The sequence below is a fragment of the Opisthorchis viverrini genome, assembly GCF_000715545.1.
Source record: "Opisthorchis viverrini unplaced genomic scaffold opera_v5_230, whole genome shotgun sequence".
In the NCBI taxonomy this organism is placed as follows: Eukaryota; Metazoa; Platyhelminthes; class Trematoda; order Opisthorchiida; family Opisthorchiidae; genus Opisthorchis; species Opisthorchis viverrini.
In genome coordinates this window covers 156350-176147 of record NW_008751885.1, presented here as the reverse complement: position 1 = coordinate 176147, position 19798 = coordinate 156350, and the positions used below count along the sequence as shown (strand labels likewise).

The window sequence follows — 19798 nt, the reverse complement described above, 5'->3', positions numbered from 1 at the left end:
TGTCTCTCATCGCATCGGTTTCATTTTTTTTGGCTACTGTTAGGGAAAGTTGATTGCGGCGCTCGTGTAGCTGCTGTTCTGCTCGTTCCGTAGCTTCCAGTACACGATCTGCTTGTTGACGAAGCCTAGAAACGGATTGGCTGGTAGAACGATAAATTTCATCCAATTCCTTTAACTTTGTAGCCCCATCTGGTTCCTCGGGACGTAATTCGTCTGTTCTTTCCACTTGATTGTCACTATGCATAGTCACACTGTGGTTACGTTCAAATTCCACCTCGGACTGTGAATCACGATAGCAGTTCTCCCGAATGACTTCTTCGTCACTTTCCAACTCATCCAGGATGCCATCAGCCAATGGCATCAGGGGGGAATCGGAGCGATAGGAACATACGTTGGTTGAGTATGAGTAATTTTTTATATGGGACGCAAGAATACTCTCGTCACCGTTTTCTCTGGCTTCCGGGCTGGATATGAACGAACCCTGGCTTACTGCACGCTCTAGGTTTCGTGGGTAGGAAATGGGAGTGAAATACAGAGTCAGCTGAATAGAACAAGACAATTTTGTATGCTATAGTACTGAGGTTGACAATGGACAGCGGCAAGCGCAGTAAGGTGGCGCAGTAAGTAGTCAGTAAAGTCCTCGAGCCATTAAAAACCAAAAATCTATAGTTTCACTTCTAATTATATAATCACGTGGAGTCTGGAAAAGATCCAGCCACAAATCACACCGACCAATTAGCTTGCCTTATCCAAACCGATAATTTCTTTCGAACAGTCTGACAACGCACGACCAGGCACAAGAGACAACCTCATTCCTTATTACAACACGTCAGCATTGCTTGGAGACAGAAACCTGAACGATAGGTGAGCCTGATCAATAAACTGACTTTTGGCAGCTTTTCCACTGTCCAGCAAGAGTGCTCATTCCAGCAACCCGAATCAGAGGAAATCAGTGTAATTCTTCAACCGTTAAAACCAAAAATCTATAGTTTCACTTCTAATTATATAATCACGTGGAGTCTGGAAAAGATCCAGCCACAAATCACACCGACCAATTAGCTTGCCTTATCCAAACCGATAATTTCTTTCGAACCGTCTGACAACGCACGACCAGACACAAGAGACAACCTCATTCCTTATTACAACACGTCAGCATTGCTTGGAGACAGAAACCTGAACGATAGGTGAGCCTGATCAATAAACTGACTTTTGGCAGCTTTTCCACTGTCCAGCAAGAGTGCTCATTCCAGCAACCCGAATCAGAGGAAATCAGTGTAATTCTTCAACCGTTAAGCATAATGAAGAAACTAATGAGGTTCATCCTTCCGTCAATCCACTCGTCCCTAGCCAGGCAGTTTTTGCTTTATTCATTCTTTACTTGATTGATTTTAACACTAAAAACAGAAGCGAAAATCCAACGACATTCTTTTTCTAGGCTGTAAACTTAGAAGTAAAATCGAGCAAAGGATTTCACTTTTAATCCTCGGAGTACTGACAAATTCGCCACCTTAAGAGTAGTGTATTCTGTCAAGAAAACAGCGCAATACGTCGAAATGGTACCAAGTGAAACAGGACGCGGTTTTTGCGCAACATTTTCAGCTGAGTAGTATCATCAGTGACTGTTCAGCTTGTATTCACTCAATTCTTCCGATAAAATCAAATTGGTTGGCAAACGAGAAAATTTCGGGAATCGCGTATATTTTGGTACAAGTCAAACGTGAAGTTGACCTTGAGGAGTATGCTTGTCTTATGATTTCCAAGAAGCGCAGAATCGGCCGTGGGTTGTTAAGGCACTCATAGCACTCTTGTAGGAAGCATCTCCCGGAACCAATGAAGAGAAAGTAAGGGAAGAAAATGCATTTGAAAAAGAATGGTCAGTTAATTCTTCATTCATGTTGACCGATTCTCAAGTTTCTGCGAAGGTAAGCAAGCTCAAATAGACATGTAAATAATAATAATAATAAAAACCTAAAAACAAACGCTTTTACGTGAAAAGGATTTCTAGGGTAAGGTAAGTGCGCTCATCGTGATCCCAAAAGAGTGTTTGGGAAATTGGTACGACAACACATGATAAACTTTGGGAAAAACGGTGTGGTGTCTAACACAAGACACAAGAGAATGATTACCTGCTTAGTGAAGACTCTTTCGAAGGTAGCAAGGTATGGGCTCATGAGAGGGGTCACAATGCAAGAAGATGGGCTCAAATTATGCTGGAGCTCTTGCAAACAGCAGAAGTCATGGGATTCTGGAAAGCCTTGTTCAAGAACCCCCCCTGTTGTTGTGCAATTACGCAGTACAAAATATGAGTACTCAATGTTAGTGGTAACGCATTCGGAACTTAATTCAAAAAGGACTTGTCACGGATTGTAGTGGAACTATTTATTCGAACGACCATTTACCGTTCACTGCTTGCAGTGAACGGAGCAAGCGGTTTTGTACTGTTGATGTGCTTCTGGCCACGTTACTATGCCAAGGCCGATGACAATGTCGGAACGGAAATTTCGTCAAGGACTACTACAAAATAATATGTACGTGTGTTGTCGTAAGTTGCTGTGTTATAATCTGCTTTCCGCTACAGAGGAGGAGAACATATAAGTGGTTTGGAATTCCCCTCAGTGTGACTTACGGGGTAAATAATAAGATCCTGAACTGATTTCAGCACTTGAAATAAACAGGCATGTTCGGTCATGGAAACGGAGATTGAGGCTATTCGATCTAGCTTCCATGATTCTGGGGCTCCCCCAGATTACACAAGTTTAGCGCCCAATAAAATATTTAGCTGAACTCTTTGACTACTTGCTGTTTTGTCAGTAGCTGCAACAAAGATGAAATAACTGGCTGTCCTGAGCTGAATTCAGGACAAGTCGACGGTGCTCACGGTAAGGTTATCCTGCAGGGAAGCACTGTCTCTACGGCATACAGCAAGTGACTCCCTGATGAAAATGGTTTCAGCCATTAGGAACAGGTTTGTTAAAAATATGAACCTTGCGTTATTTTTTCTCTTTTGTGTCGGCTGTTGTACAAAAACTTATATTGCCACCAGTGGTTGGTTAATCCATTCAGTTTTCACATGATAATATAGGTCCCATGTTAGCGCAGTCCATAAGCGGTAATTTGGAAGAATCTTGGTAAGAATATTCTTAACGTTGTACCTATGCGAGCGTCTGCAACCCATCATTTTGAAACAGACATTGCCTTTTACTAAACCATCATTTTGAAACAGAAATTGCCTTTTAATTTAATCTGGTGAAAATTACTTCACATGAGGTTATTATGTGGTCGTTCATATGTACTTATGTACCTAGATTATCAGTCACTTGATAAAAGACTTTAAACACGAAAAACGGAAACTGGGAATCCGGCAGTGCGTGCAGAATTACGTGACACTTTGATGCCCAGATTCTGAGTTATCAGTCAATGCAACTAAGACTACAGAATACCGGGGCTGATGAAAGTGCAAGGACCATCAGTTCGTGACCACTGGCAAGTTTAAGAGGTGGAACTAGAAGTCTGAAAAAACGACATATGAGAGAAAACAGCGTCGTGAGCCTCATGGTACTATCCTAGTTATGATGAGAGCAGACTCTCACTTGGCATGGCACCTGAACTCTTCATATTGTAAACGTCATGATATTTCCACCCCACTACAGGCCGTTAGCGTCCCACACATCCTCCTTCCCGATTCATAGCCCTGTCATACGGGATTCTCTTACCCTCTCTGTGCCTTTGAACCATCAGTAACGATCCAGGTGAAGCATGGCACAGTCCTGTACAACACAGTTTGCCGAAGAATGTCATAAAATGGAATCAATCGTGTTTCTCGTTGAAGCCAGTTCAGTTTGAACTCCAATTTCGTGCTCGAGTATGATATGAGAATGGGCTCATCTGATGGACCCAAGGTAGGGTGAAACTGGTGGTGAGCTGTTCGGAAATTTGCATCAACCTCATAACAGCGATCATCAATATTACACAGGTGTCGCCCTATCCGTCGGTTAGCCATAGGAGACATCACCACTCTCAACTACTCTCATTGCGAGAGTAAATTCTCATCGGGAAGCGACAACTTTTTAATAACATCATGATCTGATCCCCTCATTATGAGCTTCAGGGTGAACGCAACTATTTTAGGCCCTATGGCCGTACCAATGACTGTGAACCCAACCACTCACGTAACTAATGTTATCAGTTACAATACTAAACGCCTAGAATCCGAACGCTCGATGTGAAATTTGGTGGATGCTGGATACCGGAGCCTTGTCTAACCTTCGTATGGTAGTTTATCGTAAGGTGCAATATTCTGGCACACAATGCCTATAAAGTAAAAGTACAATCACCGAGGAAACTGGAAGCGGGTGGTAAGAAAAGCCTGTAAATTAGGGTTTTAGTACGTTCCGAAAAATGGCGGATGCGTGAGTAAGAGGAAAATAGAAACAGCCTAAATGATTTATTTGGCTGAGTTCCAGGTGAGTCTGTCGGAGGACTAAGTTTGTTTGCATATGAGTGTATTTCACTAATTTCTACAATTCGGTTACCAGTAGAACATAAAGTTGACAAAAACTCGGGGGCTGCGCCTACGTGATCAGCCACAAGAAGGGTAAAACCGGTCGTGTGTTGCCGGAAAATTTTCGGCGACCTTATGACTAGTGCGTTACGTCTATGAAATATAATATTGTTCTGCTTTCGAGGATGCAGTGCACTCATTGAAAATTGGTGTACCGGTGTTATTTCAGTGAACTGGTTAGACAGTTTGACCTTTGGTTTTGATGTAATAAGATATCATGGAAGCCATTTGTCCAGCGTAAAAAGAAGAATTCTGCGCTGCAGATAACTTAGGTTCTCTTGTGATTCAAGCACGTAAATACTGCCATTATACTATATACTATGAGACCTCTATGTCTGCAAGTTTAAAAAGGGAAAAAATTTATGTAGGTTCTGATCAGTCATTCATCTTCTGATGATCTTGTACAAACCAATCAAAATTTACTGCTTCCTGAATTGAAACATCCTAATTTGGTAACTGTCCTCATCAAATTTAAACCCATGTTAGGTTTAGCTCCAGATCAATCGTTTGATTTGACTTTCACAAATTCTGGGAACACGAGAGAAATCATTGAAAGCTGGACGGTTGGACAGCTCTAGATATTCAGATTAAGGCAACAAATTACAATGAAACAAATCAGGTACCGAACGATCGAATCCTTGGCTTGAAATCTGCCACAAACATAGCATAAGATATCCGGTATTACTAACCGAAAAGGATGCGGTTCAAATCCACTGTACGTTTTGCTATGTTCCTGCCTAAAGAGAGACAGCCTGCAAGGATCCCTGTCCCTAGTCACTTGAGTTCCGTGTACCATTGCCTTGTGAATGCTGTCACACCCAAGAAATTCTGCAAAGGGGCATCCCATTGCGATAGAATGAGGCTCACATCAGCACCATGGCTCGTGTATCTCATTAGCTTATCAGGCTGCATGGTCTTCCGCATTGAATTCTTCGGTAATTAGCCATAATACAAATGCCGTCTCTAGATCCCTGAAATGGAAGACGGAGCACGTACGACTACTCTAGCAATTACACATCGACTGCTGCCATCACACGATTCGGAATTTCAGCCAAAGGCTGGAGATCATAAACGTATTTGTCACCCGGATTGTTCGATATGGCAGTGGTTCAGATATCAGACAAGCATCAGTTGTACCATAAGAAGTAATCCGGAACATCAGCCGTTACCTGATATCACTAGATTGGGGTACTCATTCACGTCCGTTATTAATACTTTCACTATTCATCAACCTCACCGTTTTGCTTTGACCCTGTGTAGTTCACTACTGCTACATGATTTATGCCTGGTGGCAACATGCAGTCATTCGTGCACTCCTGCGGCTTGTTGCACCGTATAGCGATCATATCAAAGACCACAATAACTTTTGGGATTATTTCCACCCTATTTTCAAAGTTTCACTTTTAAGTGCAACCCCAGTAATATAACTTTCCGTAATCGAAATTGGCAAACCACTTAAAAAATAATATACCTTGGAGATAGAATTCCTCTCAGCTACCAGATGGCCACCTGAATAGTGTGCTTCTAGATGAGCTTTGGAACCAGCAACACCATAATGATCATATTTGTCATAATTGATTAATTGGGAAAGCCTCTTTCGCAAATAGCATCTGCATGTGTTTCTCAAGCACATCATTTCAGCCAACTTTCACAATGGATATAATCACATGGGTTCAGGTTTTGTGCTGCAGCGGTTGCTCTGTAATGACAGTGAGCAACTATGAGGAATAAAAGGAATTTGTACTTTTATCAATCGACGTTCAACTGTAAACCACCGAGAAGTGTTAGTGGATAACGTAGAACTGTATAAATTTGGGGTGGGGCTGGAGCACCGTTATACTAAAATACATCTTACCGACAATCCGAACACACAGCATACCTGGTTAGGCAAGCCAGAATTAAAGACTAATGTGTTAATTTGAGCATTCATACGAATCGACATCTATGTTAATCACTGGCTTTCCCCTGTGCTTCTCTTCACAATACCTAGTATGAGGTCATCAGCTAGAAAATGTTCAGGTGCACGCTTCTGGGAAAACGTCGTTTGTTCGGTTTGTGAAGACAATGAACTGCCAGGTCCTGTCAATATTTATGACTGTGCATGTCTCAAGCCGTTTGTGATTCACGGAAATGCAAAGACGTATGTTGCATTCTGGTAAGTATCTCCAATAATTTCACACCTCCCAGACACATTGAATGACAATCAGCGGAACATCCAAATACATTCCGTTTTGGCAAAAATGTGACCTGACGACGAATGACCTCTGACCGTAGCATTCTGTTCGAAGTACATTGAGTCACAGATCGCAGATAGGGACGTCCTTAGGACTTTGTTTGTCAAGTTAACGCTGTCTTTTTCAGCACAATCTGACATTCCCACACTGGACATGGTCAAAACAACAGTAGGTTCATACAAGAATGACTGACCTGTCAGTTTGGCAACCTTGATTCAAAAGTCAAACTAGGTCACCAAGTCCTAATACTTGTGCTCAGCAAAAAGTAAGGTGAAAACTGGTCATATTGATTGCGAATGACGGAATCGTAATGTTGCTGAAAGGATGCAACATTATCAAGCTAACTTGATGACCAGTTACATGAACTGGGGAGAATATCTGTCTTCCGGAACCAAAAACACAACACTGTTATCTATTTTCATTCTCATCAATCACTCTTCACATCTCCACTGGTAGCTGGATCCTAACCAGTGAACAATAAATAATCAAGTGGCTGGTGCATAAAAGTTATGCCAATCACATTACCTGAAATAAAACGGTTCTCGGTGTAAAGTGGATGTTTTGACAAACGCGCTGTGTGGTACCGACGGCCTTTGTGATGGGACACTTTCATCCGAATATGATCTCCTGGTGGGACTGGAGAAGAACGGAAAGCACCTGATGAGGGCCACGTCAACGGAACTGTGATCGGTTCACCATCCATGGAATCCCTTCCATCAGAACCCTTCTCGAAACAGTTGTGCTCATTGTGTTCGAAAATCATCCTCTTGTCGTTTGTTAGCAGGTGCGTGGAAGCCAAATCCGCAGCATAGTCCCACTTCAGGGGGTCTTCAGTGCCAAACTCATGATCAGAGACAGAATACGAGATACCCGGACAGTTTTCAGACCGAGATGCAAGTGTCGCACACAGTGCGGTAGGCGTACCGGAGCCATTGTGTTTATCATTCACACAGTTGAAAGAGGTCTTGTGAACGAAAGAACCGAAAAGCGCAATGTGGATATCATATATTATAGTGCTTAAAAACGCAAACATAATACCAGTCACATTTCTCACAGCAAGGAGAAAGTAAATTGATATTTGTCTTTTGTTCGTTTTTGGAAACACAAAAACTGACTTACGCAAACACGAGCTGATAACCGTTTTACCTGCGTTTCCAAAGATCCGTTTTGCTGAGGCACTTCTTCTGCCTTTTGGGGCGTTGTCAAGCTGCCAAGAACGGGTGTGGAAAACGTGTTTTCTGAACGGTCGAGAACGTTCCGTTTCTGTCCTAGCACAGCTTCATACGAACTGAACCCAGTAGGAGTGAGGTCAGATGCCTGACAATTCCCACGAGATTGAGAATGAACTGGAGACATAAACGATGTCTGTAAATGGGAAAAAACAACGTGAGATTGTTGCCAGAACTTCGTAGTAAGCTGAAATACGAAGGCCTTCTACAGGAGTATTGGTGCACTTTAGTGTTTGATAACATCATGCAGCTTTCCTTATGAAAAAACGAGACTTTTGATAAATAGAGTTACTCCACTCTGGAGAACCACCTCATCAGATCAAAAGCAGTCCCCTCCAAAGGACGGTCTCTTCGAAGTTTGCTGGTGGATCACTATTCTCTCTGAATCGTTTTCTGCATTTATTGAAAGACACGCAAGTTCCGAACTGCTGTTACACGCAGGTACTCGAAACCTAATCTCGTTGGAGGTAAGGCATCCCCCGAGATCATCTAAGATGTTCTCATATCTCAACTTCGCCTGACCAACCCTATCCCCCCTCAGTTCCTCGTGGAAATTCTTGCACATATTCAAAACGATCATCTAGTTTAGTGAGCATCTCCCCGAAAGAATATCTATCAAACACATCTTATTAATGAAGCTTTATAGCATTGCTTTTTGAAATGGATCCAGATCAGAAGTGTCCCAGTGAGATGTGAACTTTTTTCACAACGTGCACAATAAGGGAATCGAACGTGACCTAAAACCTCAGTCGCCCTAGATTTTGGAATTCAACTTAGGAAACGAGTTAACATTATCTAATTCCGGTTGCATCAGAGTTCGTGAATAGTTATCATGTTCTTCATAAAGACCGACCACAAGTTTAGATAAGTAGTCTGACTATACACCAGCAGTGACTGATGCAAACAGAACCCATCTTTTACAGAACTGTTTTTTAGAAGTTTTGGGCGTTTTCCTGGGTAATTATGGTCTCCACATGAAAATCTTTTCAAGGTTATCACTCGACACACACACAGGTACAAGCAAATGGTCAAGTCCTCAAAATTATCACCTATCGTGCGTCTTTGCACGTCAAACTCGCCCGTTACAAATATTCGCAAACCACAGCTTTTCTCTGTTATCCGCAGAACCAATTCGGACATCTTGATGTGTAGGTTGCCAGTTAGGAAGGTGTCGCTGATTTCATGGTTCCGTCGTCAAGTATTCGTGGCACTGAAATGCTGTTCGGCAGTAACATACAAGCCTTCTCAGTGTGCTTCTGGCCAACGTCGTTTGTTGTTGCGGTAATCCGCAATTACTTGTCTAATACAGCTTGCGAACTAGAGTCAAGCACCCTAACCCGTAAACATAAATTGTCAAGTTATTTGCAACAAGATTCCCAGGTATCATAAATGGGATCAGAATGAGCATGACACCTCATACCCAGTCTCGTCTACGCTTTGTCGCCAAACGGCACGCTTGACTGCACATATGACGAAACCACTCACAAAAGTACACGAACCGAGTGTTTAGTTTGCTCTGCCCACCAACCGTCTCTTCAATTTGTTAGTATTCGGAAGGAGGGAGTTACCCGGTTTCGTGTCGGACAAGCGGAGCTGGCACATCTATGACCTCAGCTGAGTGAAATTTCGACAAAGACCTGCTCAAAAAGCAGTCTAAATTCGGAGGCCAACTTTACACAGTCTTAAAAATTAGGATTCTGTAAGGGGCAGGGTTAGTTTCTACCCGGGTGGTCCTCCTAGAGAGAAAAAGTTGCAATAACAAACAACAGTGACGCCGTTGTGCCCTGGTCAGTCGAAGTGATAAGAATCGTGTGTGCGTGATTTTGAGCATTGGGTCACTCGGATGACACGTTTAACAGCAGCTAGGAATGTGGGAGGTTGGGGGCGTAACTTCGCGTTGGAGAAGCTCAGAAACTCACACATTGAAAAGCTCCAAGGTGTAGGTGATAGCTACAATGAAGATGAAAGGTTGGCTTCATACGTGTGAACGTGAGAAATGTACACCTACGATCCTTTGTGATTTGTTTATTCATGCTGACTGATTTACTTTTATAGTCTAGGAAAGCAAACATACTAATGGAACTTAACAAATAAAATCAAAATAATAAGCACTTTTGGTCCCGGAGGCCAAGACTAAGGAGCTTATTTTTTTTAATATTGACATTGCTCATTTTTTTACTATCCTTACAGCCGAGGTTTGTGAATTCGCATCATTCTCGCCATCATCCACTACCCCTTCCGGAGTGCGTCGCCTATTATATCCCAGGTCACTGGCTTGTTGAGAAACAGCAGAAACCGCAGCGTTGTCCGTTCGCGTAACCGGACTGCATGCTGACGAGGATTGCGGCGATGGAGTTTGGGTTGGTAGCTGGAGTCCGAATCGATTACGTGTTGGTGGTGTTGGTGTTGGCACACTCTGGGCTGAGTGTTGATGGCTGATCTGTGCAAATAAATAGGAATCAATCACAGTATTAACAAATTTCCAGTAATACGAAGCGTCATCTTTCAGTAATGGTGAACTAGCGCAGGATTTATGCAGTCATCTGACGGGACTTTATTTGTATTCGGTTGTTTTTCAGCGCCCTCCGTCTGAATTGGGTGGAATATGAAGGGAGGCTTATACGCAGATATTCATGATATTCGGATATGCATGATTCACATACACGAGCACAATTTCTTCGCCAGTCCTAGTTACTTACGTCGTAATAGAACTTGAATAGAGTAACTGATCACGTATGGTTATCTTACAGTAAAAAAACTCCAGCGATCATTGGGAACTCTGGAAGTATTGATTTGTCGTGGATTACCTCAAGCACGAATCGGCTGTTGGATGTTTCAGTGAATGGTACCGTGTACACATCGAAGGATAACCCATGAAGTAAGTCAAGCCAATCATAGCGAAAAGGAGTCCATTAATATGAAAGATCAGTGTGCCACTTCTGCTCACGGCATAAAGCATTTGAAATAATAGTCAGTAGATATGGGCTTACAGTGCTTTTATTGTGTGAGTAAATCAGGTGTTCGTCTTCAACCAAAAAAGCATTTTGTTAGGGCTACTGGCAAGATCATAGGCAAACAGATTTTAGCGGTGCAGAAAAAGTTTACATGGCCCTATCAAAAAAACAAAAGGTGCAGATTCCCCACTTAGACGGGACTCTAAACCACTCACATGTGAAAACCTCGAACAAGATGAGGACGGAACCGAAGTTCTCATTGTTAGGGCTGAATATGTTGACGTCACTTCATCATGACTTTCTGGAGCGTTCGGTCGATCAAAAACATGGTCTGTGAAAACCACATTAGATACATCCGGAGAATGAAAATCGGTTGGCGAGTAAAGATGGTAATATTTCGAAGGCGGATAGAACGCCGTAGATTCGCTTTTTTGTATACCTGACATGATCGATCGGTGTGTGTCGAATTGGGGTGAACACAACGATGTTGATAATATAGTAGAAGTAGCGCCAGTTGGATCTCTGGTGTCAACGGCAAGGATTGAAGCAGTGGACATCTGAAACAGCGCAAATAATCAAAGCTTAGTGGAAACGAGAACCAAAGCAGACAAATGAAGTGATTTGGCCATTGCCTTCAACGCCTGGTTCTCATTTCCTTAGTGGGTAAATAATTCTTCGAAATCGAAAACCTTTTTCACTGAGGTCGTTCGTCTCTATAGAAGCTATCATCTCTAGCAAGTGTGCAGACATTTCACAACCAAGATGCAGTATGACCGCCTTCGGATTGCAATCACAAAGCAAACGATTGAGAGAATTAACCGTAGCGGATAGCCCAGCGTATGAATTCAGTCAACTACAAAATAGTGGTACCTGGATCAAGTAAAATCTCACCTAGCTAGTATCTAGCGGAAATGTTATTTACAAATTCTTGGTTGCTTCGTTGAAGATGCTACCGGTTCAGGCTGACAACTGATCTTGGTGGTGCGCTCTCCGATACTTCACATGCAGAGCGTCTGGATGGAATGAAACTATCCCCCTAGTACTACTCCAATTAAGAGATGATCCGCTTGATTCTTTCCACCAGCTACTGATGATGAGGTGGCGTGATGAATAACTGGGATAAGCAAGTATAATACATCAGAAAGGCTCAATAAACATAAGGGATGACAAGAACCAGGAATTCATGGTCAAAGCAAAGCCCTTTCAAACTTTTCAGGCTTTTGTATAGTGTCTGTATAAGAGGGGGCAGAGGGTCACGTGGATATGGGCTTACTAATCAAGAATAACGTGGCCAAAATACTAACGGTAAGTCCAGACTAGTCTGAGAGTCACCCATATGGAAAACACAAAACGGATGATTGCTGCGCCTGCGGAAAAATTCCGGATATGCAAGTTTATTTGGATGATTGGAATTGCAAATGATGAGGTTGGACCGACCTGGTGACCTATAGTCAAACAATGCCTACCAGTCGAGGACTGTGTCCAGGCAAATGTGTTCAGTTTTTTGCTGCAATATGCTTTTAAGCCCATGGGGTTGTTGGTAATTTGGCAGTGAACAACCGATTGGTTCGTGTTAAAACAAAGTGCGTGCATGTACCACTTTATATCTTTCTACTTAGTTGTTCACATAGGACCCTTGAAACAGGGTCCGAGGAACCGCCTACTCAGAATTGACACAGAACAGAACACAGAAAACTGGCTAGCTCGATCGTTTTACTCTATGGTGTCAACATGTCTCAAGTATATGACAAACCTCAGGAAAAGCGAAATATCTCAGCGATGATATCCGTAAGAAAAGGCAACCCACAGAGTTCACTTATTGGCCCGACCAAGGGGAGCTAGGATCCACTCAGATTAAACGTTCAATTAACTGGTTCCGTGCACTCTCATCGTCGGACTTCAGAGTCGACCATGGAAAGCTCACCAAATATCGAAAATGTTAGGAAAGCCATTCACGTCCATATGTAGAAGGGAAAGTGAATTTCAGGTGAACTGTCTCAGACGGGTAAGCTCCAGAACTGTGTTAGTTACGAGCCTGATCCAAGAGTATTGATACCATCAGTTTACTCCGTTGTCACGGTTGGCAACAGTTTACCAGCTTTAAACCGTGTATCAAGAGCACATTGCTTCCAGCTGCTACAGTTCCGGTCGCCGAAAAAACGTGGCAGCATGAGAGATGCATTCAGACATTGGATGCGGTGGCAATTAGTTGATAATTAATTATTCGAATCGTCTAAAGAAATGGGAAAATGGACACGCACGCATTGAAGACGGTAGCTTTGGCACACGAGAGCTCCTGGCTAAATGATTATTGCATTTCTGCTAGTGTGACTAACTAAAATCGTTCAGCTGTAGCCTAGCTGCCATGCCACCCAAAGTAAGCACGAGGAGTGGGGTACTGCCAGGTTACCCAAGTCTGAACAGGAGAAGTCGGGAGGTGGAGGTCGGGTTCGAAACACAAACCTTCCAGTCAGTAAATTTGCACTCTAATCACGGAGCCATCTTGTCTTCGCGTCACTAACTACTGGTTAGTTGGGCTTCAGAGCCCCGATTCGAGGAGAAAACAGTTCTCTGGCGTGTAAACTACTTCTGCTATCATGGGTAATCCATACAGTGTGGGTAGCTCAACCATGGCCGAAGAGTTCCTTTTTTCTTAAACTACCTTACCCATCCTTGGATTACCAGTCTGATTTTCCTACCAGGCCCGGCAAATGCCTCGGAGACATCGATGATCAAACACCGAAGACATGATAGAGGCAACACGCACAGGTTATTATTCAGATCTATAACTGAGCATAAGCTGCACTGTAGCGGTGTGTATTTGGCATCTGACAGACAAACTGACGTCGCACAGGCGCCATAGGTGACGGGTGTCGACGAATTAATCTGAATTCCATATCCGAGAAGGGATCTTGTCTCAAGTCAGCCAACCGGAATTTACATAAGCACCAAGGTGAGCAAATCTGTCTGCCACATCGATTGGTTAATCTGCTATTGTCCAGTTTGTAGCAACACTTTAGAAGCCATATCAAACGGTGTGGCACAGTTATCTAGGCTAGGCTAATGACTTGCTTTTCATTGCCTCTGAACTAAGGAGCACTATAACTTGGGTGTACAACGTCTGTGAGTGAATGCTCCGCAGTACTTATATGTTGATAAGGAATGGTGAGAGGAGACAGCTTTGGTGTACACCACAAGAGGTGAACTCAGGTAAGAGCTGGATACATATCCCTACGCACTCACGGAGTTTGGCATAGCGTGCCATTGTAAAGGATCAAGTGTTTTTCGTTAAGCCGCCATAGTTTTGGAAAATCTACGTGTTTGAAAGCAGCTTGCGGATCAGGAAAATTGGTCACAGTTGGAAGTTTAAAAAGTGGAGTTGTTCAAGAACCTGTGCCACAATTAGTATTTTCGGTCAAGACAAAATCCGGCTTGATTCTCACAACCTTGTCTTCCAGCTAGCATAAAATAGCGTCACAGAGTGACTCAGGAGCTAGGCTTTCAAGACTGATGCCACGAAAGTTTTCTTGCGAGATTATTCTGCCTTCATTGCTAACTAGGATGACGGTCAAGGCACTTTGTTTCACCGGTGTTCGAGTTTCGGTCAAAAGCTCCCTGCTCACTACGTTTTCATCAAATTCAGAAATTTCTGTCTCTATAACGTCCCGACTGAGTGTCTTGTCACGCCAAAAGAATGTTTTACGGTGGGTTGGTTTCGGTTTTCCACCAAGAAATAGCCCAGTAGGTAAAGAGGAGGTTACTATCCGAAGGTCTGTAGTTCAAATCCAACACCATTATCCTGACGTCTTCTGTCGAGACTTGAGCAGTCTGGCATTATCTCGAAACTTATGCTTCCTTCGGGTAGTGTGGCAGCTAGATACCCAAAAGATGTTACAGCTGGACGGTTTCGACTTTTTTCCATTCAAGCTCGTTATCTTCCTACTGAAGTTTTGTTGAAGGAGGCAAGCTAAACTTATGTTTAAGTGTTTGGCCAAACGCTCAAGACAGTAGTTTTGCGAATCACTTACTGTTCCGCCTTTCGTGATATTTCGCCAACACCTGCAGCAAAAGCCCATTTTATCATTTGGACCTTCGAGCTTTACCAGTGTCCCCTGCCATTCTTTGAGCTCCCAACTACCAGACGTTTGAGGAATCTGAGCGCCAAGTCTTTTGTGGCTGTATACAGCTTTTATTTAGTTGAGCCGGATGACTTGGGTAGACATTTCTAAGGGCGTAAGACACTGCTCCTTTAAATCCCTTGGGTGTGTATATCAAACAATATCCATTGTCAGCGCAGTTGCAGGTTTCCAGCAGCCTCTCAGTTCAATGTGTTCGATATTGCTGAGCCACTGAAACTCATTGAAGTTGATGAAAAGAGGTGCCATAATTCGGCAAGCAAGCTGATTGTCTCTCAGGGCCGAAGTTGTGTAATTGGGAAGGCGGCGATTATCGACCCGGATGAGTTTCATGGTTAGTGCTGCCAGGTCACAATCTCCGTATTTCGATTGTTTCCACCCAGCACCGAACTGAGAAAAAGGAGCTGTGCGATGCGTGCTGTATTCTGGTGTGCGGTATAACATTCCAGTACAACTTCTGAGGCACCAGTAACTCTTTCGTCGGAGGACAGTCCTCTTCCGAAAACCACCTGACGTACCTCGGCATCGATAACTTGGCGTTCTCATCAGACCAAGCCAATGCTCCGGAGATAACGACGGTCAAAGACCGACAGCTTAACACTTCAACATTACCAAGAACGGAAGATTTTTGGTAAATAATTTAAAGAGTTGCTCCCTATTATCCGTACGCTAAGCAATGACTCCGAATCTACCATCGAGCTATGGTTCTTTTAATATCCAATTTAGGGAGTTCAATTCACTCGCCAGGATGACAGTATCCATCCCTCCTGTCGACCAAATCAGTCGTGACAGACCTCGCATCCCCATCTTTCTCGGGCTCAGAAATACGGTCTGTTAGGTCGTCTGCTGGCGCATCAAAGAAACATAACTTAAACCACCAAGCTGCTTTGAGCTTAAATGAAACGGACAAACATACAGCACAGTCAATCATTGATCAAGGTAATTCAATACCCAAAGAGCGAAATGTAGGATATATGAGCTCACTTTAGTAACTTGTAGCGCACGATCAAAGCGGGCTCACGTGTGTTTTAAAAAGTAAAATACGTCGGCATGAAGGGGAGGCAACGTTTTGTCAAGAGGTGCTTATTGTCCAATTTGACAAAGAGTAAAGACACTAGAAATTGAGATGCAGGCAGGAACTTTTGAGTTAACCAAGGGGTTATTTTGACTCGAGGGACTGATTACGGAACTGGAAGGTAGAATGTCCACAGTAGACCAAATGAACTGTAGTGAGGGGCGTGAGTGGGAGCAAGTGAAGGGAGGGATGTAAGGGAGTAGTGCTTCCCGTCAGCTCAATATGGGAAGTTTGGTCTGTTGGAGACACCGAATAATAAACGTTTGACTTAAGGGTCTCATTTATAAGACAGCTGGTTTGTTAGTGGTTGCTTGGAGACACTGATGCCATTGTCCGGCCCGACAACCTGCTGTGGTCCGGTATAACCAAGGGCACAGGAAGCGAGAGTTAGATGTTTGTCACAGTCAACCATTAGATGATAATAATGTGCGCTGTTTGAGGCCGACCTTTTCTTAGCCGCCCTTTCTTTAAAGAAGGAAAAATAGCTGATTCCGTGAATATGGACGCGCTGGTCGTCTGGCTGAGACAACTGACAATCTTTACACTTTCATCGCATTCGGCAGCACCATTTTGTCCCCAAAACGCCTAGCGGTACGGTTATTCGTGGTGCGGGGTTCGCTGCTCTTGTTCCAGTCACCATCTTTTTTCTTTAGTGAATGGTTAAATCTTGTGAAACAAAAGTTCAACCCATTAATGCTGTAGGATCGTTCAACTACGCAACGCTGCCTACCATGTCAAGGTGGCATCTTTTAGTTAGGCATGCCTTATGTGACCTGAAACAAAGACCATATTCTTCAGAGAAGTAATTTCAACAACCATAAAAATGTCCATCATGACAACAGAAAGCCTACTACATTTGAAATTCTACAGCATCTGCTGATTTCAACAGACTCTCTGGTGCATGATTAAATCGTAAATCTTCATCACGCTAAATTGTGTGCTAACTTCCAGCTAGGTTGGTTTTTAGCGGGTATCCCCTTTCACTCACCGGGGCGGTACATCAAAACGACCTGTCTATAAGCGTGGGAGTGTGTCTGAGCTCTTTGAGCGGTCCACATTGGATCAAGGAGAGGAAAAACCTAGTGCATTTGGTAGAGATGAAACAGGTATTACTTTGAAATGAGCCAGAAGCGCTATCCTACATTAAGGTGATTATCTTATGAGAGGATTAAGGAAAACGGACAAAGAAATTAAGTTAAAAGTAAGGGTGGGAAACAAAAATTATTCATTTTGCTCAATCGGTAACTTTTACTCAATTTTATGGGTCCCATTAGTGCAGTTAAACCTAAGTCAGTTTTCAGCATCTCAGACCTTGATCCCCAACCCCCAGACATGTGCCATCTATTTTAATGTGGCTCGCCGCCACGAACAAATGGCTTTCTAGAAGAGTTTTATTGGAAGGTGAAAGTTGGAAGACTGTCGTATGCTACCACGTTCAACGTATAGACTCTCCTCTGACCGACCATAGGTGATACCGGAGCCTAGTAGCTCCGCGGAAACCGCTGAACTTTTGGAAGCTGAGTAATTTCAACCAACGCGGATTTTATGGTGGCTGAATGAGAAAGTATAGAGATTATCCAAATAGGCAACCGGGTGGATGCATTGTGATGAGACTTGTAGGAAGAACTGTGATTGGGAGCCGTCCGTAGGAACGACAGCTATTGATTCGGGGGAAAATGTGGAGCAAAGAGTCAAACATAAGACCTGTGGTAACAACACGAGGAAAAGGAACAGCTTGTCAATAGTACATAACGGCTAAATATCAGGAAAATATGGGCAGATGAAAGTTAACCCTGGCCTGAAAAATTTAGATATTATGAGAATTTTGAGAGGGTCCGTTTGAGAGAATTCCTAAGGTGGAGTTTCCTGAAAGAGAGGGAGGAAAACAGTTTTGTGCGGCGATGATGATTTGGAACCTGATACCAGTGGCTACAGGATTAGGGAACGATCAGTAGACAGTAGATTTTGCAGCGGAAACGTCTTTAGTGAGTCAATCCAGATGGTGTCAGAGATGGGATATAATGAGGCTAAACGTGACAGTAAACGAGGGTTTTTCTAATGAGCAGTTAAATACGGTGAGTCGCGCAGCTTACCTTCAAAAAACTAGAGGTAAAAGGTATAGGGTAAAGGCACCATCCTAAAATATGACAGCAGTGCTCCACAGTGAATAGGAGGATCTCGTGTTTGTAGAAAATCCGTTGGGGGTGAACATTCACAAAGACGAAAAAGGAAGCCAACTATTCTTAGGCCCGAATTTAATTGTAGTCCACGTGGGGGGACAATGAATTTGTTTAAAGTGAACAGTTGGATAAATGGAGAACAGGGTTCGAGTCATTAGGACTTAAGGACAGACACACGATAAGGGATGGCTGCCCAGTAAACACGCCACCGCGGCACCACCGGTGACGCCACCGGTGGCGAAAAGTGGCCAAAGGTGGAAAGACAAAAATTTCATGATGTATTTAATCGGTGGTGCATTCGAACAAATCGGTTTCAAAAACTACTTCGTAAATAGAGCTCCAGTATCCAGAGTATCCTGTTACATTTGTTTTCAGAAGGCTTCCATGCTTGTATTCACCAACAAAATCAGTGGCAAAGCTAGCCACCTTTGGCCACCGTTAGCCACCGGTAGCACTGTGTTTACTGGGTGGATTCGGTACGAGAGAATGTCACTGCGCTTAACAAAGCGAAAATAAAGATACTAATGAGATTGGCGCTCAGTTACACTCATAGAAGCTGGCTGTTACGCATCACACGAGCGGCCTATAACGCGGCTCAAAATTTATCCTATTTATGCGATCAGTCGAGGCGGACTTTGTCTTGGCAAGTCCTTTATCATGACTGCTTGCACCGCAGTACATAGAAACACCTGCACTGAATGCATCAAACATGTTGGCATTTGAGGCCGAAAGGTAGAAGGCAACGTAATAATGACGTTCTCAACCCCGATACCGTGAAGTTGAAGTTGACTTGTCTATCGTCTCCCTGTTCCCTGCCATTAGGTCAACCCAAACTCTTATGCCGAAATCTGTACCAAAGTCTCATCCTTATTTCAATATCAATTGCTTTCAATAACATCGTCGGTGCCGTCGACTCAAGATGGAAACGATAACCAACTAGGTCAACCACCCCGAGTCAACCTCGCAACTCCTCACAACCCACGGAAGTGTGTTTGTCTTCCTGATTAGCACCTATGACACAGCTACAAACACGAATCCATTTTGTCATAAAGCCCGCCCCGAAGATGCTGACGCTAAAATTAAAGCTCGCGCTTCAATGTTACTATCGCTCTGATCCAAATAGATGTAAATTAGGATTCAGAATTAGTGCAGTAGGCAGAAGACACCTCAGAGAAGGATTAACAGGACGAGCACATAAGTCCAAACAATATGTGTTGCGTGCGTTTCACCAACTGTATTCAAGTTTCTCACGGGTTTCGCGGTCGGTGAGAAAGCAACTGCCTCTGTTTTTAGGTCGCCCTAACTTCAGTAGGTGAGTTCCAAATCATTCAGGTTTCTGGGTGTGAGGAACTTGCGGAATGTCATCGTCTTGCATTGAAAATACCGACATCCGAATGTTATTAGATATAATGTCTCATAAAGATAAATA

The 19798-nt window shown here is 43.3% G+C and overlaps 1 protein-coding gene across 1 annotated transcript in view; it reads right to left on the bottom strand.

Moving 5' to 3' along the window:
• The window catches only part of T265_08620 (hypothetical protein), a gene marked incomplete at both ends in the record, with an annotated part of 45459 nt that extends 33924 nt beyond the window's left edge, over positions 1 to 11535 (bottom strand). Inside the window, 5 exons of the mRNA XM_009174482.1 lie at positions 1 to 498; positions 7321 to 7759; positions 7942 to 8160; positions 10213 to 10464; positions 11194 to 11535. The exon at positions 1 to 498 is cut by the window's left edge and continues 263 nt beyond it. Of these exons, the coding sequence (XP_009172746.1) occupies positions 1 to 498; positions 7321 to 7759; positions 7942 to 8160; positions 10213 to 10464; positions 11194 to 11535 (1750 nt within the window). The remainder of the gene's footprint in view (positions 499 to 7320; positions 7760 to 7941; positions 8161 to 10212; positions 10465 to 11193) is intronic.
• Between the last annotated feature and the right edge of the window lie 8263 nt (positions 11536 to 19798).